General features: G+C 42.4%; 1 protein-coding gene across 1 annotated transcript in view; it reads right to left on the reverse strand.

The window, feature by feature from the left end:
- LOC132393748 (claudin-10-like) overlaps positions 1 to 24,957 on the reverse strand; it is a 55,216-nt gene extending 30,259 nt beyond the window's left edge. The window contains exon 1 of the mRNA XM_059969146.1: positions 24,738 to 24,957. Coding sequence (XP_059825129.1) covers positions 24,738 to 24,957 — 220 coding nt within the window. The remainder of the gene's footprint in view (positions 1 to 24,737) is intronic.
- Between the last annotated feature and the right edge of the window lie 441 nt (positions 24,958 to 25,398).

Below are 25,398 nucleotides of genomic sequence, written 5' to 3' on the forward strand. Positions count from 1 at the left end.
CCAAACAGTAGTAAAGATGTGGATGTAATCCACATGGAAGATAGAAAATGCATGCCAAAAGGACAATGTTACAATAGCCATAGGGGATTCCAATATGCAGATAGATCAGGAAAATCAGTTTGGTGCTGAATCCCAAGAAGGGGAAATTTCCAGATTACCTATGAGATGGCTTTTTAGAGCAGCTTGTGATAGAGCCCTCTAGATCAGCTATTCTGAATTGGGTGTTGTGCAATAAATTAGAATTGATTAGAGAGCTTGAGTTAAAAGAATGCTTAGGAGAATTGATCATTCGATGATTGAATTCACCCTGAAATTTGAGAAGGGGAAGCTAAAGTCAGATATATCAGAATTACAGTAGAGTAAAGGAAATTCCAGGAGAATGAGAGAGGAGTTGGCCAAAACAGCACTGGCAGGGATAACGGCAGAGCACTAATAGCTGGAATTGCTGCAACTAATTGGGAAGGCATAGGATATACACATACATCCCAATAAAGAAGTAGTTTTCTAAAGGCAAGATGACACAACTATGTTTAACAAATCAACACCAACATAAAAGCCTAACAGAGGGCATATAATAGAGCAAAAATTAGTGGGAAGTTAGAGGATTGGGAAGCTTTTAAAAGCCAACAGAAGGCAACTAAAAAGTTATTAAGAGAAAGATAGAATATGAAAGCCAGTTAGCTAATAACATTAAAGAGAATACCAAAAGTTTTTTTCAGATACATAAGCTGTAAAAGATAGACCACAGGGAAATGATACTGGAGAGGTAGTAATGGGGACAAGGAAGTGGTGGACTAACTGAATAAGTATTTTGCATCAATCTTCACTGTGGAAGACACTGGCAGCATGGTGAAAGTTGCAGAGTATCAGTGGTCAGATGTGTGTGACGTTGCCATTACTGGGGAAAAAGTTCTTGGGAAACTGAAAGATCCAAAGGTAGGTAAATCACCTGAACCACATGGTCTACACCCCAGGGTTCTGAAAGAGGTGGCTGAAGAGATTGTGGAGGCATTAGTAATGATCTTTCAAGAATCACTAGATTCTGGAATGGTTCCAAAAGACTAGAAAATTGCAAACGTCACACCACTCTTCAAGAAGGGAGAGAGGCAGAAGGAAGGAAATTATAGGCAAGTTAGCCTGACCTCAGTGGTTGGAATCAATTGTTAAGGATGAAGTCTCAGGGTATTTGGAGGCACATGATAAAATAGGCTGTAGCCAGCATGGTTCCCTCAAGGCTTGACAAATCTGTTGGAATTCTTTGAAGATGTAACAAGCAGGATAGACAAAGGAGAATCGGATGATGTTGTGTTCTTAGATTTTCAGAAGGCCTTTGACAAGGTGCCACACATGAGACTGCTTAACAAGTTAAGAGCCGAGGTATTACAGGAAAGATTCTAGCATTGGCTAATTGGCAGGAGGCAAAGACTGAAAAGAACGGGAGCCTTTTTTGGTTGCACTAAACAATAAAGTACTGGTGAGGCCCCAACTGGAGGACTGAGGGTAGCTTTGGGCCTCTCATCTAAGAAAGGATGTGTTGAAACTGGAGAGGGCTCAAAGGAGGTTCACATAAATGATTTCAGGATTGAATGGCTTGTATCCTCAGTCTTTTTTTGGCTGAGCCAATTTTGAATTAATTCCATAGTCAAGCAATTCTGAATCCAAAATTTTGGCTTCTGAAATGAAAACTGTTCAGGCTTTTGATGGCTGTTACACGAGGAGATTACCAGGTGGAGAAAGGAATAAATTTAATGATGGTCTGAAAGCTTCCTTTCAGAATATGGAAAATACAGCATGTCCACTGATTGGAAATACATTGTGGCTGGAGCACTGAGAACTGGTGATCAGTAGCAGGCGCATATACAGTCAGTATGTGCAGGTTTGAAGAAATTCCGCTCCGATTTGATGTGCTGATGTCTAAGTATAAGAGCTGCAGTACATTACCTGGGTATTTTGCCCCAAGAGGCATTGTAATCTCCAAGTTTAAGAACTGTAGATTTGATCAAATGACCAATTCAATAATAAGCCATGACCATAATGGAGCCGCAGTAAATAGGGCAGGAGAATATTTACCCTTTGCATATCGAACAGGATAAGATTACAGTAAAAATAAGCCACTGATTACATCACCATTGTACAGTATCCATTTGAAACTGAATGGAGGTTGGGAAGTGTAGCAAAAAAGCATGTACCAGTTGAGCACCAGAGAATATTAGGGCGATGGATAGTGTATTCTTCAACTGCAAGCTTGAATTCTGAAGGCAGGGTCAAGGGGATTTGATCAGTTGGGAAAGAAACTTGAAGTGAGGGAGGAAAGTTTTACTGTGGCCTATGTGAGTATCAACAAGTTCAATTGACTGAGTATGAGTAACAAGGATACCAACTGAAAAGCAGAACCACAAAAGTAACCGTCTCTGTTCTAACACTGAGGCTGCAGGCAAATTGTCATTCAGCCAATGACAGAGAAGAAAGTTTTAATTCATGGTAATAGTACTTGGAAAAAGAGGGAGCTCTTTCATTGGGGTGGGATTCATTTGAATCAGGCAAATGAAAAGTTTTAAATCGACTTGTAGGATGGACCAGTCATATGAGCAGAAATTTTGTAAGTTAAAGACAGGATAAAGCAGAGTAGTGAACTGAGTAATTATATTGGACTAAGAAGGGACAATGGAAAACTTAAATGTGTATTTGGAAATAGAATCTAAACTAGTAAAGGGACAAAATTAAATGTTCTTAATCTGAATGCAAGCATTAGATTGATCCTGGAGTAGGTTGAGAGGTTGGCACCACATCATCGGCTGAAGTGCCTGTTTTAAGTTGTAATGTGCTATGTTCTATATTTATCTTGTACCTGTGCCCTCTAGATTTGGACTTCTCAACCCGAGGGATGATGCTCACATTATCCATACCCTCATGATATTATAAACTTCTATGAGGTCTCCTCTCATTCTCCCACACTCCAAGGAATAGAGATCCAGCATAGACAACCTCTCCTTATAACCCAGAATTCTAGTCTATGTAGCATCTCTTTTGCACCCTCTTCAGCTTACCAATGTCTTTCCTATAACATTTTCCATTCCTCAAATCCATCTCCCTAACTGATCAAGATCTTGATAGTGAAGCAGTTTACAATTCACGGTAATTTGCATCACTGTCAAGAAGGCCCTCTAATTTAGCATCATCAGTAAATTTGTGAATTATACCAAGTACATTCATATCCAAATCAATTATATACAACATGAATAACAGAGGTCCCGACACTGACCCCTCAGGCACCTTATTAATCTCAGGCCTCCAGTCAGAAAAATGACTTGCAACCATCACCCTCTGCTTCCTGTATATATCATCCAGGTAAATGGGAATCCACCTCATTAGCTCCCCCTAAAACCCATGTATCCTAATCACAAGAGGGTCCACAGATGCTGGAAATCTGGAGCAATGCTGGGTGAATTCAGCAGATCAGGTAGCATCTACCGAGAGAAATGAACAGCCAATGTTTTCAAGCCAATACCAGGACAGAAGATTTGTCAGGTAGGACAAATGTTACCCTGTAACATTGAGCTACCATTCCTGCCAAGACTTGTTTCCGTTATGGTTACAATATCCTAGTCCCTAGAGGTAAACCACAATCGCAGTTCATCTACTTTACCTGTTAAGCAATGTGCATTGAAATAAAACTTACGTCCCTGTAGGTAAAAGATGATATGATTAACATTGGAGAACTCTAAAGGAAGTTCACCAGGCTAATTCTTGGTATGAGAAGTTTGTTCCTATCAAGAGAGGCTAGACACTTTACATTAATATTTTTTAGGACTTTAGGAGAAAGAGGTGAGACCTTATTGAAATATACAAGATCCCCGGTTGGCTCGACAGGATAGATGTTGAGATGTTTCCACTAGTGAGAGAATCATAAGCAAGGAAGCAAAGCCCTTGATCATCTAAAACTGAGGTACTTAGAGATTACTTCTGTCATTGTGAGTTTTTGGAATTGTCTGTTTGTGGAGGTGGTGGAGGCCAGATCTTTAAGGTATAACTCAGATGGACATAGATAAAAATTGAAAAGGTTGAAAAAGTGAAAATGATGGAGAACTAACACAGAAGTAGAATTAGATGACCTGGCAGGTGAGGGGACCGAGTGGTTTAATCTGCTATTTTCTTGTATTCTTGGGGAATAAAAATATCATCACTTGCAGAATAAAGCTGATGAATTATTAACATCAAGTGATAAAAAGGCTGAGATTTTAAAGAACTTTGATGTATCTGTCTTCATGAAGAACACAATTAGTCCCTTGGTCTTGATAGCTTACATGGAAAGATCTTAAAAGAAGTGGTTGTAGATGCAAATCTTTTTGTTCTGGAAAGGGAGGACAAGGGTTATGGGAACAGTCTACAAAAAGGAGCTGAAGCAAAAATCAGATCAGCCAAGAGCTTAATGAATGGCAGAGTATGCCCGTGGGGCCACATCACCTATTTTTGCTCCCATTTCTTATGCTCCTATGTTTGTAAATGGCTTACTGTTGTCAAAGCAAGACAAACAATGAATTCCAACATTCCACCTGAGAGGAATCTAGACTGTAAATGAATTAAATGCATCATTGAAGAATGAACTCTTTGTTGCTGGCTGAATACTGTATAGATATCCCCTGCAGAACCAAAAAGGCACTTTTTGTATGAGAGTTGGTGCTGATTACCAATGATGTTGTCACTTTTGACGAGAGATGGTGCTTCTATAGAAACTTAATCTTTCAATTGTACCCATTGCTATCTTTGAACAATGATATCAGATCAGCAAATAGTACCAAATGCTCTCAGAATTCACCGAGGACAATCATTTTTTTCTGCTGCAGTGGAATAAATTAGGTAATGCTGACTGTATCCAGTTCCAATGTAATCACTAGCCATTGACTTTGTTACTGAAGAGAACTCTGGGCAGAGCTGTGCAGACAGAGATGGGGTGTTAGCAGTTTCCATCACATAGAAACTAGGTGCTCTGTCACCATATGGTATAGAGCAGCTGCCACTATTCCCCCAACAAAGCCCACACTAACTGTGGCAGGCAGGATGCATTCCTGACCACATTTCTGTACTACGCAGCCTCATGGCGCACATTAGACTCAGCTCTCACTGGTACCCCAACTGATCTGTAATTGTGCTCTTGGTCCTGGTGTCTTAGCACACATGGTTATTGGCACCTCCCACAATGATCCCAGGACTGAAAGGCATTTGTATGAAGAGCATTTGATGTCTTTGGGCTTGTACTCAATGGAGCTCAGAAGGTTAGGGTGATCTTGCAATTTACTAGATACTCAAAGTCTTGAGTAGAGTGGATGTGAAGAGGATGATCAGTAGGAGTGCCCAGAACCCAATGGGACAGCCTCGGATAAAGGGACGTAGCTTTGAAAAGGAAATGAAGAGGAGTTTTTTCAGCCAGAGGAGTTTGTTGCCATGGAGGGCTGTAGAGGCCAGGTCATTGGGTGCATTTAAGGCAGAGATTAATAGGTTCTTGATAAAGGGGATAAGCATTACAGGGAGAAGGCAAATTAAATTGGTAAATTAGTTTATTATTGTCATATGTACCGAGATACAATGAAAATCATATCTTCCATACCATTCATACAGATCAATTCCTTACAACAGTGCATTGAAACTGTGCAGGGTAAAGCAATTACAGTTTGGAATAAAGTGTTATTGTCACAGAAAAAGTGCAGAACAGGTAGACACCAAGATAGTCACAGTGAGGTTGGGTGTAAGGTCAAGATTACATTCAATAACTGTGGGGTAGAAGCTTGGTGACACATGCTTTTAAGCTTTTGTATCTTCCACCTGATGGAAGAGGGGAGAGGAGAGTGTGCTGGAGTTGGGTGGGATCTTTGATAATCCTGGCTGCTTAGCTGAGGCAGTGGTAACTGTAGACCGAGTCTGTGGAGCGGAGGCTGGTTTCATTGATGTACTGAGCTGTGGCCACAACTCTCTACAGTTTCATTGGTCACATGGTCACGTGCAGAGCAGATGCCATGCTGCACTCGGATAGGATGCTTTCAATGATATATCAATAAAAATTGACGAGGGTCAAAGAGGACATGCCAAATTCCTTTAGCCTCCTGAGGAAGTAAATGCACTGGTGAGATTTCTTGGCCACGGTGTCTATGTAGTTGGACCAAAATGGGCTACATTGTCCCCTAGAAACGTGAAATTCTAAACCCTATCGACTCTACAACATTGACATAAACAGGAGCATATGTGCACCACACCCCTTCCAAAGTGAATGACCTGCTCTCTTACTATGCTAACATTGGGACACCATGTCACTCGACTCTCTACCTCCATCCTGTACTCTGCCTCATCATTATTTGACTCTCTACAATGAATCTGGTCACACAGTTGTAGAGTGAATGGCTGAGGAAGCAGATTTGTTGCGTGCCAGTATTGAGAATAAACAAGGCCAAGGTCTCAGTGATTGCAGCCTGTTGGTCAGGAAGTGAAGGATTCAGTTGCAATGGGAGGGGTCTCTACTGTCCAGATGCTCCAGGGATGAGTGCAGAGCCAGGGAGATGGGGTCCGCAATAGGACCGTGTACCAAGGAGGATCATCTGACTGCTCCCAAACCAGAAGCCATGGATGAACTGGTAGATGCATTCACTGCTGAAGTATGGGGATGTCACATTAAAATCAGCTGACTTTTACAGGAAATTGTGTAGGAAGTTGGGAGTTAATGTGTGCCTCTCGAAGCACTTCATGATGGTGGATGTCGAAGCCACCAGGCCGTAGTCATAAATCCACACGATCTTGATTTTAATAGGATGACAGTGGTCTACTTAAAGCAGGCGGGAACCTCAGACTGAAGCAAGTAATCCCGCCAGCCTCTTTGCACAGGATCTAAGGACAAGGAGAGGGACACCATCCAGGCCAGTTGCTTTCCATTAGTTCACTCTACTGAAGACAGATATTACGTCCATAACAGTGACTGTGTGTTTAGGTGCATTGGAGGCTGTCAAGATGGTGAGAATGTTCATAGAATGTGTTATGCCTATTGAGAAGGGACATGCTGCTGTTGGCGATACTGCTTGGCATCATCTTTGTCACATGCAAGCCCTGCCAGCTAGCCTGGAACTTGACTTTGGTCTGATATTGTTGCTTGGCAATCCCTAATAGCTTTATGGAGGTTGTATCTCAATTTCTTGTACAGGTCAGCTGATTTGAATGTGACATCCCTAGACTTCAGCAGTGAATGAATCTCCCAGTTCATCTTTGGCTTCCAGTTTGGGAACAGTCAGAAGATCCTCCTTGGCACACGGTCCTCAACAAGTCCGTGATGGTGGTGACATGCTCATCCACGCTGAGTGCTAAGACTTCATACATGGACCAGTTTACTGACTCCAACAGTCACATAGAAGCTCCTCTGTTTCCTCAGAACAGCAGGGTATGACTTCCTGTTTCGGATCTCTCCCCTTTCATCTTCTGGTTGAATGCAGAGAGAAGGAGTACAGCCTGGAAAATTATTAGCTGCAAATGCTGAATTTATCTAATCAACAGCTTACTTTGCTCAGTTGTAAAACAAAATACCTGACAGCTCTCTTGGGAGCTTAGGTTTATGTTAATTTTCCAAGGACCATTATTAATATTTATACAAGTAAAAGCACCTTCAATATTTTGGAGTACTATGTGGATAAAATAAAGTTCTTCTTCAGTCATGCTGGGGCTCAAAATATCAGAATTTCATAATCAGATTCCAAACTTCAAGGTAAATTTGCTGTTCAACCACTCATGAATGTCTTTAAAAAATATTGGAAAATATTGTCACATTAAGTTGCTTTTGTATTTACATAATAGACAAAATCTTGATCTCTGGTGCTTTCCATGTGGAATTTGCATGGACTCTCTGAAACCATATGTGTTTCCCATGGCATGCCAGTTTGTTCTTCCATCACAAAGATAGGAGTCTGCGCAAGCATTGATTACTGTAAATTGACCCTAATATGTAGGTGAGAGATAGATTAAAGTTCAAAGTAAATATTATTATAAAATACATATGTCACTAGATACAACACTGAGATTCATTTTCCTGTGGGCATACTCAGAAAATCTATAGAACAGTAACTATCACAGGATTAATGAAAGATTAATGATCAAAGATAATAATGAGGGTGTGGGAATAAAATAGGATTAGTGTAAATGAACTTTTGATGGTTGGCATGGAGTCAGTGGGCTAAAGAAACTGATATCCTAGTCCTCGTTCCTCGAAACTAGGGCCGATCTGCTGAATCTACCCTCATAGGATAACCACCCCTTCCTGTGATCTGCTGAGTTGTTAAATTGTAAACACATAAAAGATCGACAGGATGTAAGTAGAAAGTTGTGCTTGTGGACAAAGTTAGGTCCCTCTATGCCACATACATCTTCCTCAGGGAGAGGCATCAGAACTGTACAAGTTATTGCAACTGCAGGTTCAGGAAAGCACTATTTTACTTCTCTGTAGAATCTTTCCTCACAAAAGCCGGTATGCCATTTGCCCCCGATTGTATGCATGTTAGTTTTCGGCGAGTGAAGTAGATAGACACCCAGGTGCTTCTGAAGATTAACATTTTTTAATCTCTTTCCATGGAATCATTGAATCGCATAGCACAGACACTTGGTTCATGCCAACCGTGATCCATATCTACCCTAATCCCATTTTCCTGCTTTGTGCCCCTATCCCACTATGCCTTTCCGAACCTAGCACCTGCCCAGAGACCGATGAAGCATTGCAGTTGCACCGGCCTCCACAACCTCTTCTAGCAGGTATTCAGCCTCGCTATGCAAGTAACTTACTCTCCAGATCCTTTCAAAATTCCTCCCTCTCAAGTTAGCATTATTTCTCACGTGTACATTGAAATATAGAGTGAAATGCTTAGTTCGTGCCGGGGACGTGCTGGGGGAGGGGGCAGCCTGCAAATGCCGCCATGCTTCCAGCACCAGTATGGTATGCCCACAACTTGATAACCCTAACGTGTACAATGTGCCTTTGGAATGTGAGAGGAGACCGGAGTACCGAACGGAAGTCACACGGTCACGGGGAGAACATACAACTTCCCCGCCATGGGAACATTATTCAATTATTGAATATCCTGCACACTTCCTTCAGTTCTCAGCCTCCTATGTTCCAGTGAGAGTAAAACAAACACATCCAATCTCTCCTTAAAACTGCAGCCATCTGCTGCAGGCAACATCCTGTGAATATTTTCTGCACTTTTTCTATTGGTACAACATAGTAATCGAAATGACACGTAATGCTCTAAGAGTAGTCTAATTCAGACTGGAGGCCTGTGATCAGCAGTCTGCCTTAGAAATTGGTGCTGTATCCACAATTGTTTGTCATCTGAGTTAGCCATTTGGATGACAATATTAACATGGCCACCTGGTTTATGTTGTTATTGTTCCTCTCCATGCCATTTCTTTAGCATTTTGTCTGTTTAGTTTACGAGACCATGATGCTAGCCTGATGCTCAACCAGCACTGATGGAAAGTGTGCATGGAGCCGGCCAGATTCGAACCTGGGACCACTTGCCTCGAAGTCTGCTGCGGATGCCACTACTCCAGCGGCCGTGCACGCCAGGTTTACAGATGACACCATAATTGGGAGTGCAGCGGACAGTGAAGAAAGGTGTCTGAGAAAATCGAGATGAACAGGCTAGAGAATGGAATTTAACTCGGAAGGTGTATAGTCAGCTAATCCAGGGCAGGCTTTACACAGTGAATGATAGGGCCTTGGAGAGTGCTGTAGAACAGAGAGACATAATAAAGGTTACATAGCAAGTGGTTGTGTAGGTAAAGACAGTACTTGGCCTGGTTTTTCTTCATCAGTCAGCAATTTGAGCACAGGAATTGGGAAAATATGCTGTAATTGTAAAAGCTGTTGGTGAGAACAGATTCAGTGTACTGTGCAAAGTTCTGGTCACCTAGCCAAAGGAAGGATGTCATTAAGCTGAAAAAGGTACAGAAGAGCTTCACAAGAATGTTACCAGAACTAGAAGGCTTGAATTGGAAGGAGAGGATGGATAGGCTGGGTTTTACTTCCTGGAGAGTAGGAGGCCAAGCTGATAGTTTGGATTGAGAAGATAGCAAGTAATGGTGGAAGGGCATCATTCCAGCTGGAGGTCTGTTGTACCTCAGAGACCAGAGCTCTTTTGAGCAGACAATGAATTTTTAGCCAACCTTTCTTTTAAAAAACAGGCAGTTAAGCTTAGCTTACCATTCCTGAAATTAATCTTTCTTTCCTTACATAATCTTTCATAATTTTTTTGAAAAATTATTATTTTCACAACATAATAAATTGCTGTTAAATAACTGGCTTAAGCCAAAATGGGATTTAAATTTTCTAAAGGTAGTCTCAGTAGATTTAATTTAAATAAAGTCTGTAAGTTGATTTTAATTAAAAGCTTTACTGTTTGTTTTGAGATTCCAATTTCTTTTTTTCCAGTGGTTTAAACGGGGCACGACTGCGCAAGCGCATGGAGGTCAGCCAGTGAGAACAGCGAGAAGAGCTTAAAAAGAAGACAGATTTATACAGCGAGTGTCAGAGAAGCGGGCATCAGAACAGAGGGAGACAGAGTGGAAAGTCTTTGGCTCGATAGGTCTTCAGTGATTAAGGGTCGAGGCGAGGTAGGTTATCTGTGTAGAATACAGACAGAAAGTATGTGCGTGAGGCCGGTTTTCTGCGGTTGGTATGGGAGGTCCTTGAGACTCCCAGCCTCCCGGACGGCCACATCTGCACCAGATGCATCGAATTGCAGCACCTTAGGGACCTGTGTTAGGGAATTGGAGATGCAGCTGGATGACCTTTGTCTGGTCAGGGAGAATGAGGAGGTGAGAGAGGAGCTATGGCAGGTAGTCACATCGAGGCTTGGGGAGACAGATAAGTCAGGAGAGGGAAGGGCAAGAGGCAGATGCTAGAGAGTACCCCAGTGGCTGTCCTCCTTAACAATAAGTACTCCTGCTTGAGTGCTGTTGGGGGAGACAGCCTACCTGGGGGGGAAGCAACAATGGCCATGCCACTGACACAGAGTCTGGCCCTGTGGCTCAGAAGGGCAGGGAAAAGAAGAGGATGGCAGCAGTGATAGGGGACTCTACAGTTAGGGGGTCAGACAGGTGATTCTGTAGACTCAGGAAAGAAACGCGGGAGGTAGTTTGCCTCCCAGGTGCCAGGGTCCAGGATGTTTCTGATTGTGTCCACGATATCTTGAAGTGGGAAGGAGAACAGCCAGAGGTTGTGGTACATATTGGTACCAATGACGTAGGTAGGAAAAGGGAGGAGGTCCTGAAAACAGACTACAGGGAGTTAGGAAGGAAGTTGAGAAGCGGGACCTCAAAGGTAGTAATCTCAGCATTACAGCCTGCGCCACGTAAAAGAGAGTATAGGAATAGAATGACGTGGAAGATAAATGCGTGGCTGAGGAATTGGAGCAGGGGGCAAGGATTCAGATTTCTGGATCATTGGGACCTCTTTTGGGGCAGGTGTGACCTGTACAAGAAGGACGGGTTGCACTTGAATCCCAGGAGGACCAATATCCTCGCAGGGAGGTTTGCTAAAGTTGTTGGGGAGGATTTATACTAGAATGCTGGGGGGTGGGAACTGAACTGAAGTGATGGAGGAAAGGGAGGTTGGCTCACAAATAGAGAAAGCTTGCAGACAGTGCAAAAGGGAGGATAGGCCGGTGATAGAGAAGTGATGTGCTCAGACCGATGGTTTGAGATGTGTCTATTTTAATGTGAGGAGTATTATGAACAAAGTGGATGAGCTTAGAGCATGGATCTGTAGTTGGAGATATGATGTGGTGGCCATTACAGAGCTTGGATGGCTCAGGGACAGAAATGGTTACTTCAAGTGCCGGGCTTTAGATGTTTCAGAAAGGACAGGGAGGCAAAAGAGGTGGGGAGCATGGCACTGTTGATCAGGAATAGAAAAGGAGGAAGTCATGGAGGGGTTGTCTATGGAGTCTCTGTGGGTGGAAGGTGTTTTTTTATAGACCACCCAATAATAACAAGGACATCGAGGAGCAGATAGGGAGACAAATTCTGCAAAGCTGTAATAATAAAGATTTGTTGTGGTGGGAAATATTAATTTCCCAAATATTGATTGGCATCTCCCTAGAGTGAGGGGTTTAGATGGGGTGGAGTTTGTTAGGTGTGTTCAGGAAGGTTTCTTGACACAATATGTAGATAAGCCTACAAGAGGAGAGGCTGTACTTGATCTGGTATTGGGAAATGAACCTGGTCAGGAGTCAGGTCTCTCAGTGGGAGAGCATTTTGGAGATAGTGATCACACTTCTATCAACTTTACCATAGCACTGGAGAGGGATAGGAAGACAATGTGCTGGAGTTTTTGGAAAGCATCAAGTTGGATAAGCCACCGGGACCAAACAACATGCACCCCAGGCTACTGTGGGAAGTGAGGAGGGAGATTGCTGAGCCTCTGGCGATGATCTTTACATCATCAATGAGAACGGGAGAGATTCCAGAGGATTGGAGGGTTGCAGATGTTGTTCCCTTATTCAAGAAAGGGAGTAGAGATAGCCCAGGAAATTACAGACCAATGAGTCTCACTTCAGTGGTTGGTAAGTTGATGGAAAATTCCAAAGGCCACTTCTCCACTCCTTTGCCCATTCTCCTAATCTGTCTCAGACTCCCTGCTTCCTCAGTACTACCTCCCCCTCTACCTATCTTCATGTTGTCCACAAAGGGCCATAAAGCAATCAATTCCATCATCCAAATCATTGACATTTAACACAAAAAGAACCTATCCTAACACCTACCCCTGCGGCACTCCATGAGTCACTAGGCGTCAATCAGAAAAGGTCTCCTCTATTCCCAATCTTTGCCTCCATTCAGTCAGCCAATCTTCTATCCATGCTAATATACTTCCTGTAATCTTGTTTAGCAGCCTCATGTGCAGCACCTTGTCAAAGGCTTTTGAAAATCCAAATAAACAACATCCACTAACTCTTCTTTGTCTATCCTACCTGTTATTTCCTCAAGAATTCTAACAAAATTGTCAGGCTAGATTTTCCCTTAAAGAAACAATGCTGACTTCAGCCCAGCCTATTTTATCAAGTGCCTCAAGTACCCTGAGACCTCATCCTTAATAATGGACACCAATATCTTACCACCCACTGAAGTCAGGCTAACTGGTCTATAATTTCCTGCCTTTTGCCTCGTTCCCTTCTTAAAAAGTGGAGTGACATTTGCAATTTACAAGTTCTGCGGAACCATTCCAGAATCTAATGATTCTTGAAAGATCATTACTAACGTCTACCAATCTCTTCAGCTACTATTCTCAGGATACTGGAACACTTGTGGAGGGCTATTTCAAGAGCCAAGAAACAGTTCTGGGAGAAGTTAGAGGCAACATTGAATGCACGTCAACTCCGGTAGGGTTTACTTCCTACAATGCAAAACCTGACATCATGAATGGCAGCGATACTTCACTACAAGATGAAAGGGAGAATAAAATCACAACTTTGAGGATCCTGCAGCATCCAATGACACAGTGATCTGTGTCTCGAAGGTCAAGATCAAGCTGTCTTTCAATTTGCCGGGGCCTGATGAAATACCTGTAAGGCTCTGAAAACCTATGTCAACCAACAGGCACGGGTATTCAAAGACATTTTCAAACTCTCACTGCTGCAGTCAGAAATTCCCACCTGCTTCAAAGGGACAACAATTTTACCAGTGCCCAAGAAGAGCTGCTTCATCTACTATGATCCAGTAGCACTCACATCTATGGTGATGAAATGCCTTGAGAGGTTGGTCATGGCTAGAATCAACACCTGCCTCAGGAAGAACTGGAACTTCTGCAATTTGCCTATCATTTTTCATTTTCAATCTTTTTTTATTGGTTTTAAATTCAAAAATGGATACAAATCAGAGGAGAGGTTCTAACAAACACATAATGCAAAAAGTGTACAAACAACAAAGGGGATATATACTATCAAAGTCATATAATATTAAGCTATTGTATATAAACAAGAAACCACAACTCCTCCTGGCAAATCAAAGAAAAAAAAGACTGGAAATTTTTGATAAAGAAAAATAACCCCACTAACCTAACCTAAAACAAAACAAAAATAGGAGACTGGGCAGTCCATTTGAGGATACAATTAAAAAAGAAAAAAGAAAACATCCTTCTAGTCAGTTCTGAACCTTTATAGATGAATAGAGACAAAAAGAAAACAAACAAAAAAAAAAGAAATTTTTACCTAAAAAAAATTTAAAAAGGGAAAAGAGAAAGAGAGAGGAAAAAATTAAATCAAATGAAAATATTGAATAAAAGGTCGCCAGGCTTGTTAAAAATTAAAAGATGTGTCAAACGTCTGGCTTCTAATTTTCTCCAAACTTAAGCAGGACATAATAGAGGAGAGCCAATGAAAAACAGTAGGTAATTCACCTATCACCAAAATAGGTTTACAGCAAATGTGATCTCAATGGCTCTTCACACAACCTTGGATCACCTGGACGCTGCAGATACTTATGTCTGGATGCTGTTTATTGACTATAACTCAGCATTTAACACTATCATTCCTACAATCTTGATTGAAAAGCTACAGAATCTGGGCCTCTGTACCTCCCTCTGCAATTGGATTCACAACTTCCTAACCAGTAAACCACAATCTGTGCTGATTGGAAATAACATCTCCACTTTGCTGATAATTAACACTGGTGCACCACAGGGATGTGTGCTTAGCCCACTGCTCTACTCTCTCTACACCCGTGACTGTGTGGCTAGGCATAGCTCTAATGCTATCAATAAATTTGCTGATGATACATCCATTGTTGGCAGAATTTCAGATGGTGACGAGAGAACATACTGGAGTGAGATATACCAGCTATTTGAGTGGAGATGCAGCAACAATCCTGCAGTCAATGTTAGTAAGACCAAAGACCTGTTCATGGACTTCAGAAAGGGTAAGAAGAGAAAAAAACAATCCTCATAGAGGGATCAGAAGTGGGGAGAATGAACAACTTCAAATTTCTGGGTGTCAATATCTGAGTACCTGACCTGGACGCAACATATTAATGCAGCTATAAAGAAAGCAAGACAATTAAAACACCTGAAAACTTCTCCAAATGTATACGAACATACGAACTGGCTGCATGACCGTCTGGTATGGTGGGGTGGGTTACTTCACAAGATTGAAGCAAGTTGCAGAACCTTGTAAAATTAATCAGCTCCATCATGGGTAATAGCCTCCACAGTGTCCAAGACAGTTTCAAGGTTTAGTGCCTTGGGAAGGCAGCGTCCATCAGTAACAATCCCCACCGCCCAGGACATGCCCTCTTCACACTGTTAACATCAGGAAGGAAGTACAGAAGCCTAAAGGCACACACTCAGCGATTCAAGAACAGTTTCTTCCCTTCTACCACATAATTTGTAAATGGTCAATGAACCCATGAACACTACCTCACTATATTTTTTTTCTGCACCACTTACTTTAACAACTATTGTGCATGTATATGTATGTATCTGTATACACACACACACTCACACTCCAAGGTTGTCAAGTCGAGGGGTGGTAGTGGGGACAAGCTCCCACTACCTAAAAGTGCTCCTCACAGCATGCGACTCAAATAGCCTCTGACAACCAAGTCTAACTCCAGGCCTTCTCGTGTAGCTTAGCCTCTAAGCCCGGCGGAACGGTTTCTACTGACTGGAGAAGGGGTGAAGGCAGGTCCTGGTGCCTTAAAACCAGTGCTTCGGGTAGATGGAGCTCATCAGCCTGGGAAGGCAGTCCATCTAAGAGAGGGAAAACTCTGATTTCAAACCTCCGCTGCCTTGCGGCCATACCCACTTATGGGAAAGGCTTCGGGAGTAAACCATGAGGACAAATCCGGAGCTGGAGTCCCTAAGGCAGTCCGACGTTGTTTTCAACCTCATTCTGGCAACTCCTGCGAGGTCACTGGTGGCAAACTGTATCGGTGTTTGCCCTTCCCTTGGACAATATCAGTGGTGTGGGGAGGGGAGACTCGCTGCTTGGGCAACTGCCTGTCTTCCATAAGCCCATAGTTAGAAACATAGAAAACCTACAGCACTATTCAGGCCCTCTGGCCCACAAAGCTTTGCCAAACATGTCCTTACCTTAGAAATTACCTAGGGTTACCAGTAGCCCTCTATATTTCTGAGCTCCATGTACCTGTCCAGGAATCTCTTAAAAGACACTATCGTAACTGCCTCCAGCACTGTCACCGGCAGCCCATTCCATGCACTCACCACTCTCTGTGTAAAATACTTACCCCTGACATCTCCTCTGTCCCTGCTTCCAAACACCTTAAAACTTTGCCATCTCATCCTAGTCATTTCAGCCCTGGGAAAAAGCCTTCAACTATCCACATGATCAATGCCTCTCATCTTCTTGTATACCTCTGACAGGTCACCTCACATCCTCCGTCGCTCCAAAAAAAAGGCCAAGTTCACTCAACCTATTCTCATAAGGCATGCTCTCCAATCCTGGCAACATCCTTGTAAATCTCCTTTGCACCCTTTCTATGGTTTCCCCATCCTTCCTGTAGTGAGGCAACCAGACTGAGCATAGTACTCCAAGTGGGGTCTGACCAGGGTCCTATATAGTACATTATCTTTCGGCTCCTAAACTCAATCCCACAATTGATGAAGGCCAATGCACCTTATGCTTTCTTAACCACAGAATCAACCTGCGCAACAGCTTTGAGTGTCCTATGGACAGACCCCAAGATCCCTCTGATCCCTCATGCTGCCAAGAGTCTGACCATTAATACTATATTCCGACATCATATTTGACCTACCAAAATGAACCACCTCACACATATCTGGGTTGAACTCCATCTGCCACTTCTCAGCCCAGTTTTGCATCCTATCAATGTCCCACAATAACCACTGACAGCCCTCTACACTATCCACAATACCCCCAACATATATGTCATCAGCAAATTTACTAACCCATCCCTCCATTTTCTCATCCAGGTCATTTATAAAAATCATGAATAGTAGGGTTCCAGAACAGATCCCTGAGGCACACCACTGGTCATGGACCTCCATGCAGACTATGACCCTTCTACAACCACTCTTTGCCTTCTGTGGGCAAGCCAGTTCTGGGTTCACAAAGCATTGTCCCCTTGGACCCAATGCCTTCTTACTTTCTCAATAAGCCTGCATGGGGTACCTTGTCAAATCCCTTGCTGAAATCCATATACACTACAGCTACTGCTCTACCTTCATCAATGTGTTTAGTCGCACCTTCAAAAAATTCGACCAGGCTCATAATGCACAACATGCCTTTGACGAAGCCATGCTGACGATTCCCAATCATATTGCCTCTCCAAATGTTCATAAATCCTGCCTCTCAGGATCTTCTCCATTGACTTACCAACCACTGAAGTGAGACTCACTGGTCTATAATTTCCTGGGCTACCTTTACTCCCTTTGTTGAATAATGGAACAACATCAGCAACCCTCCAATCCTCCAGAACCTCTTTCAACATAGCATCTCAACTCCTGTATTCAATACTTTGTTAATGTGCCAAAATCTACCAGTGACTCCACTTTGAAGGAATTATGGTTCTGTATTCACACATCCCTCTGTTCCACACCACTTCCCAGTGCCTACCACTCACTGTGTAAGATCTACCCTGGTTGGTTCTCCCAAAGTACAACACCTCACACTTGTCTGCATTAAATTTCATTTGCTATTTTTCATCCCATTTTTTCAGCTGGTCCAGATCCTGCCTCAAGCTTTGATGATCTTTTTTGCTTCATCTTTTTGAATACCAAACAACTGAACCATCTTGACCATCCTCTCAGGCAGAACTACATCAAAGGCCTTGCTAAAGTCCATGTAGACACGATCCAGTGTCTTATCTTCATCAGTTTTCCTGGTAATTTACATAGAATAGTACAGCACATTACAGGCCCTTTGGCCCACAATGTTGTGCCGACCCTCAAACCCTGCCTCCCATATAACCCCACACCTTAAATTCCTCCATATACCTGTCTAGTAGTCTCTTAAACTTCACTAGTGTATCTGCCTCAGGCAGTGCATTCCATGCACCAACCACTCTGAGTGAAAAACCTTACTCTAATATCCCCCTTGAACTTCCCTCCCCTTACCTTAAAGCCATGTCCTCTTGTATTGAGCAGTGGTGCCCTGGGAAAGAGGCGCTGGCTGTCCACTCTGTCTATTCCTCTTAATATCTTGTACACCTCTATCATGTCTCCTCTCATCCTCTTTCTCTCCAGAGAATAAAGCCCTAGCTCCCTTAATCTCTGATCATAATCCATTCTCCCTAAACCAGGCAGCATCCTGGTAAATCTGCTCTGTACCCTTTCCAATGCTTCCACATCCTTCCTATAGTGAGGTGACCAGAACTGGACACAGTACTCTAAGTGTGGCCTAACTAGAGTTTTATACAGCTGCATCATTACATCGCGTCTCTTAAACTCTATCCCTCGACTTATGAAAGCTAACACCCCATAAGCTTTCTTAACTACCCTATCTACCTGTGAGGCAACTTTCAGGGATCTGTGGACATGTACCCCCAGATCCCTCTGCTCCTCCACAATACCAAGTATCCTGCCATTTACTTTATACTCTGCCTTGGAGTTTGTTCTTCCAAAGTGTACCACCTCACACTTCCCTGGGTTAAACTCCATCTGCCACTTCTCAGCCCACTTCTGCATCCTATCAATGTCTCTCTACAATCTTTGACAATCCTCTACACTATCTACAACACCACCAACCTTTGTGTCATCTGCAAACTTGCCAACCCACCCTTCCACCCCCACATCCAGGTCATTAATAAAAATCACAGAAAGTAGAGGTCCCGGAGTTTTAATTTTTAATTTCCTTAAAAAACTATACGATTGGTTAGACATGACCTAGCATGCATGAAATCATGTTGATTAACCCTAATCAGTCTCTGTCTATCCAAATATTCATATATTCAGTCCCTTAGAATACCTTCCAATAACTTTCCCAGTACTCATGTCAGAGTCATCGGCCTATGAATTTCTGGCTTATTCTTAGAACAACAGAATAACATTGGCAATCCTCCAATCCCCCAGCACCTCACACATAGCCAAGGATTTTTGAAATATGTCTACTTGGGCCCCTACAATTTCTGCACTTGCCTCACACAGGGTCCAAGGGAACACTTTGTCAGGCCCTGGGAATTTATCCACCCTAATTTGCCTCAACACAATAAACATCTCCTCCTCTGTAATCTGTATATGGCCCATGACCTTGCTGCTGCGTCACCTCACTTCTGTAGACTCTGATCATCTCCTAAGTAAACAAAGATGCAAAAAAACCGTTTAAGATTTCCCCCATCTCTTTCAGCTCCATGCATAAACTACCACTTTGACCTCCCAGTGAATTTTGTCCCTTGCAGTCTTTTTCCTCTTAATATATCTGTCGAAGCCCTTAGCATTCTCCTTCACCTTGTCTGCTGGAGCAACCACATGCCTTCTTTTAGACTTCCTGATTTCCTTCACAAGAGTTTTCTTGCATCTCTTATACTCACAAACCTCCGTCCTTCCTACCAGTCTATACCTGCTATGCCCCTCCTTTTGTCTCTTCACCAGGGCCTCAATATCTCACAACAACCAAGGTTCCCTAAACCTGTTATCCTTGCCTTTTACTCCATCTGGAACATACAAACTGTGTAACCTTAAAGTTTCACTTTTGAAAGCTTCCCATCAGAAAACAGCCCGTCCCAATCCACACTTGCCAGATCCTATCTGATACCATCCAAATTAATCTGTTTTCCAATTTAGGATCTCAACCTGAGGACCAGATCTATGCTTTTCAATAATTACCTTGAAACTAATGGCATTATGATCACTTCATGCAAAATTCTGCCCTACACAAACTTAAGTCACCTCCCCCATCTCATTTCCTAATAGGAGATCTAGTATCACATTTTCTTTGGATGGGACTTTGACATATTGATTAAAGAAAGTTCCTGAACATACTTGACAAACACTTTCCCATCTAGTCCTTTTACAGTATGGGAGTCCCAGTCAATACATATAAAGTTAAAATCACCTACAATCACAACCTTATTCAGATTCAGATTCATTTTTTTGTCATTTAGAAACCACAAATGCAATGCAGTTAAAAAATGAGACAACGTTCCTCCAGAACGATGTCACAAAAACACATGACAAAACAGACTACACCAGAAAATCCACATAACGTTTGGCAATCCCCAATCCAGAGGCCGGAGAGGCTGCTGCATATTAATATCTCGCTACCATCTTAGCACATTCCCCAGAAAGGAGCTCTAATCCCACCAGACAAACAAAACCAAAAACTAAAGCTACAAGACCTGCACAAAACCACATAGTTACAACAGTGCAAACAATAGCATAATTGATAAAAAAAACAGACCATGGGCACAGTAAAAATAGTCCAAAGATGTTAAAAGACTATAAGTTCGAAAGAAACCACCACACAGTTTCCACAAGTCCTCAGGGTCCCCGATTGACTCATCATCCCATGCCAGCGGCAGAAGGGAATACCCCCGCTATGGACTTCCACGCCGCCGCCCGACTCAGCACACACTGAAAGTGACCTGACGGCAGTGGACTCCGAGTCCGTCGAACCTCCGAGCCTCCGACCATCCCCTCCGGCACAGCTTCTCTGAGCACCATCCTCTGCCGAGCATATTAAGACGACCCCGCCAACGGCCATCGGCAACACGACCCCGAAGACTGGGGACCTGTTCTTCCCAGCAGAGACCCAGACCTCACAGCATCAGCAGCAACGAAGAAGGTATTCCTGGAGATTTCCAGATGTTCCTCCATGCTCCCACGTCTGTTTTTCATCCGATTATGATTGTGCACGGCACCCCACTTCACAAATAACAGAAAATCAGCTCTGGAGTAGCCGCTGCAAACTGTGTTGCACCGCCATCTTGGATTAGGTTTCTTGCAACAGTCTGCGTTCTCTCTATAAACTTGCTCCTCTAAATCCTGCAGTCTGTGGGGTGGTCTGTAATATAGCCCCATTAACGAGGTCGTACCTTTCCTATTTCTCACTTCTAACTATAAAGCTTCACTAGATGAGTTCTCCAGTCTGTCCTGACTGAGCACTGCCATGACATTTTCCCTGATTAGCAATGCCACCCTCCCCCCTTCAATTCCTCCTGCTCTATCACATTTAAAACATCGGAAGTCCGGAACAATGAGCTGGCAGTCCCGACCCTTGGGCAACCAAGCTGCACTAATGGCTACCATGTCATAATTCCATGTGCTGATCTATGCCGTAAGATCATCCACATTTCCAACAACACTCGCATGGAAATATATGCAGATTAGAACATTAGTCTCACCACATGCATCCTTTTGATTCCTGATTTTTATGTAGGCTCAACAATGGCTTTCTCCACAACCTCAATCTGTTCTCTTGCAGTGGTTCCCATCCCCCTGCAACTCTAGATAAAATCTCCTTGTGCAGTATAGCGAACCTTCCCACTAGGATATTGATTGCCCTCCAGTTCAGGTGCAAACTGTCAATTCTGTACAGGTCTCACCTCCCTGGAAGAGAGCCCAATGATCCAAAAATCCAGAGATCCAAATAGGAAGTAGTGCAGTTTGGGATAAAGGGAGAGTACAGAGTTAGTGCTAGGATCAGTGTTGATGAACAGACAGATCTTGGGTTCCAGGTACAAGGCTCCCTGAAGGTGGCACAGAGGTGAATATTGTGGTAAAGAAGGGCTCAGACTGCTGACTCCAAGAGCCAGGAAGCCATGTTACAGCTTTATAAAACTCCAGCTAGTCCACATTTAGATTATTGCATTCATTTCTGGGTACCTCCTTATAGGAACACTGTGGTGGCTTTGGAGGTGGTATAGAGGAAGTTTACCAGCATACTGCCTGATTTGGAGATTTTATGTTATACAGAGAGGTTGGAAAAGCTGGGGCTGTTTTCTCTAGTACAGTGGAGATTGAGGGGGGATTAGATAGAATTTTATAAATTTAAATGAGACATAGATAGAGTAGACAGCAGATTCTTGTTCCCTGGATTGGAATGTCCAGTATAAGAGGGCAGTTATTTGAGGTGAGGAGGGAAGGTCCGAAGCAGATATGCAAGACAATTTTTTTTCCACAGAGATAATGGCCTAGAATAAATTGCATTTAAGAGATTCTTGCACAGACATATGAATATGAAGTGAAGGGAGGGATAAGGCTAATGAGGAATTGGATTAATTAGGAGATATTGGTTTAGTTAATTTGGCACACCGTCAGGGGTCAAAGGCCTTCTCTTGTGCCCTATTATACAAGGAAATGTAGTAAACAGAGTATTTCCCTATTTCTGTGCTGGGATTAAGACAACCTGAGTATTGATATAAGAATGGTTCTGTTTGGGAAATGTCTATGGATGTACTGTAGAGAACACTCGGAGTACATCACTGTCTGGTATGGGGGGGGGGGGGGGGCGGGTGAGGCTACTGCACGGGATCGAAGTAAGCTTCAGACAGTTGTGAGCTCAGCCAGCTCCATCGTGGGCACTTGCCTCCCCAACGTCGAGGACATTTTCAAGGAGTGATGTCTCAAAAAGGCCGTGTCTCTTATTAAAGACCCCTATCTTCCAGGTCATGCCCTCTTCTGATTGCTACCATCAGGAGGGAGGTACAGAAGCCTGAAGGCACACACTCAACAAATGAGGATTGAGGAACAACTTTTTCCTCTCTGCCATCTGACTTCTGAATGGACATTGAACCCATGAACACTTACTCCCTATTTCTTTTAACTTCTATTTTTGCAATACTTATTCAATTAAACTGTTTAATACATAAAATAGTAATTCATAGTTTTTTCTATTATTATGTATTGTATTGTGGTACTGCAGCAAAGTTAACAAATTTCACGACATACGCCTATAATATTAATTCTGATTTTGATTCTACCTACATTCCACCATGCCCTAGTTGGAACAGGAATTTTATGCTGAAAGACAAGCCTTGTGGTTCTTTTGATTCCTTGTCTTTATATTGAAAGCTGTACGAGTCATGAAAGTCAGCAACAAAGACAAAGTAGGGTAACACTTAATGGAGTACTTATAGCTGAACAAAACGATTTACAGTCCCTGCAGGTTGACTGTCGTAACAGAATGTCATAGTACTTACTATCAGAAGTCAATACAAAACATCCAAAGCACAATAAGTTTCAGATTGCATGCTGGGAGCAAGAGGTACCTCTGGGGGGTGGGGGGGGGGGTCAAAAATCAACCGCTTCTGGTTCAATATAATTGTTCAAATCAAAGAGCATTCTGAGATTTTCAGCACCACTTTAATTTCAGCAATAATGCACTGGCCAGGATGTTGCTAGCAGAGTGGGAAAAAAGTGATTTGAAAAAAAAACGGAAGAAAATAATTTTGCATTTCTGAGCAATTGTTTTCTAATCTTTGCAGCCAATGCTCGAGTGACTGGCTACAACTGATACCAACAGTGGTAAGCCTGTAAAATGCACTAACTACAGAAATTTGAATTTAAACAGATCAAGCTTAATAAAAAGTGTGATTTAGAGAATGAAGAAAAATAACTGAAAAGAGAATAAAGTGGTGGAAAAGCATGAAAAGAACGAACATTTTAAGTGACAGCGAAATAGATGAAAATAAAGATCAAAGCAAGCAGATATACGTGATCCCCAGGGAACAAACAACTTCTGTTTTTATAGAGGGCCATCAATTTTTTATCTCCAAGTCAGAAAATATACAAAAAGCTTGATGTGGTAGGTAACTAACTTCACAATATTGTCTTGAATGGCGTCAAAAGATAAAGAACAATTACTAAAAGTGCAGGGAGAGAGGAAGAGAGAGGGGGAGAGAGGAGGAAGGGAAGGGAGGGAGGAGAGGGGAAAGGGAGGGAGGAGAGAGGGAAGGGAGGGAGGAGAGAGGGAAGGGAGGGAGGAGGGGGAAGGAGGGAGAGAGACTGACTTTTGAATTTAATATCAATGGAGGCCACTAATCTGTCAGGGTATCTAGAAGTCTGTAATAAAAACAGAATACTGTGCAAATACTCAGCAAATCAGACAGCATTTTTGGAAAAAGAAACGGAGCTAACTTTTCATGTCAGACCCTTCATCAGATCAATTGTATTGAATAAAGTATTATGCCAGACTGATAGATTGTGTACATAAGCATGTCAACCAGATTGCATAGGATTGTTAATAAATATACATGTTATCATTATGTTGACCAAGATCTAAATGCATTTGCAATCTAAACTCTCAGATTAAGAATTGTCAGTATTCATGCACTTTTCTTAGAACATATAGCTGCATTTTGTTTTCTATATCAAATAATAAAATAAGATTTAGCGCATGCACCTGAAGCATCGGAAAATGGTACATCTCTCTGTCGATGCAAGTCCCACAGGAACGGAGAAACTATAGGCTTTCACCTGGAATATTAAGATCTAAAGAGACCGAGCATAAATATTTAGGTATCTCTCCAATTCACAGAACAATGAACTTCTTTTTAGCGTTAAGGTATTTTGCTGTTAAAGACTGAACAGGAATGCTAAACAATAGTTGTTAGATAAAGTGCCTATTCTTTAAAATCTCCAAAATCAAGGGCTGAATTTCTATTATTCCATCCGTCATATCAAGACTGCAAATTCCCGATAAATAAATCACAGAAAGTAAAAGAGCTGCGCGTTGCTATAAGTATACGGAGACTTGAAAGCAATAAAAATAAACAGACGCTCGAAAAGATTCTTTGAAACTACGAACCATCGAGTGCGAGCATGGATGGGAATTCTTTGCAGTTGGACACGCCAGTAGAATCTGTTACACATGTTTTCCAGAGATTGGCCCAAAATGTGGCCGTGGTGATAACAGTACCGTCGATGGTAGACACTTTCCAATAGTCCGTGGGCACTGTGGAAGAAATTAAAATAAATCCAGACACGGATATAATGAAGGCAACGATTTCAATTGACATCTTCGCCATTTCTAGGATTATCGATCGGTTTATAATTTAAATCAGCTTAATTCTCTTTCTTTCCCCCCTGTCGATTATCTCTACGTGTATCACTCAATTTAATAGAACTAAATTAGAAGCAAAGCTGGTCCGTCACTCTTTTCCCTCGTGGGGAGCCGCGTGTGGCAGACTCCGTGTCTTTGGGACTGAGTGAAATAAAAAATTGCTGAAAAGTTGAAATCTGTGCACAGGTCAATTACCTTACGTCATAGGACAGTCAGCCTCTTTTCAACACCTTTAAACGTGTAAGTACCTTAGTCAACTCGTACCTTCCTGATGGGATTAAACATCTAAGAATGGCAGAAGTGAAACCAGGATCCCAACAACAACAGCATATTCTAATAAGTACCAATACATCCAAGCTGAACTAATAAAAGTTGAAGTGATGTTATTTTTGGAACAAATAAAAAT

Source organism: Hypanus sabinus, chromosome 5 (genome assembly GCF_030144855.1).
Source record: "Hypanus sabinus isolate sHypSab1 chromosome 5, sHypSab1.hap1, whole genome shotgun sequence".
NCBI lineage: Eukaryota > Metazoa > Chordata > Chondrichthyes > Myliobatiformes > Dasyatidae > Hypanus > Hypanus sabinus.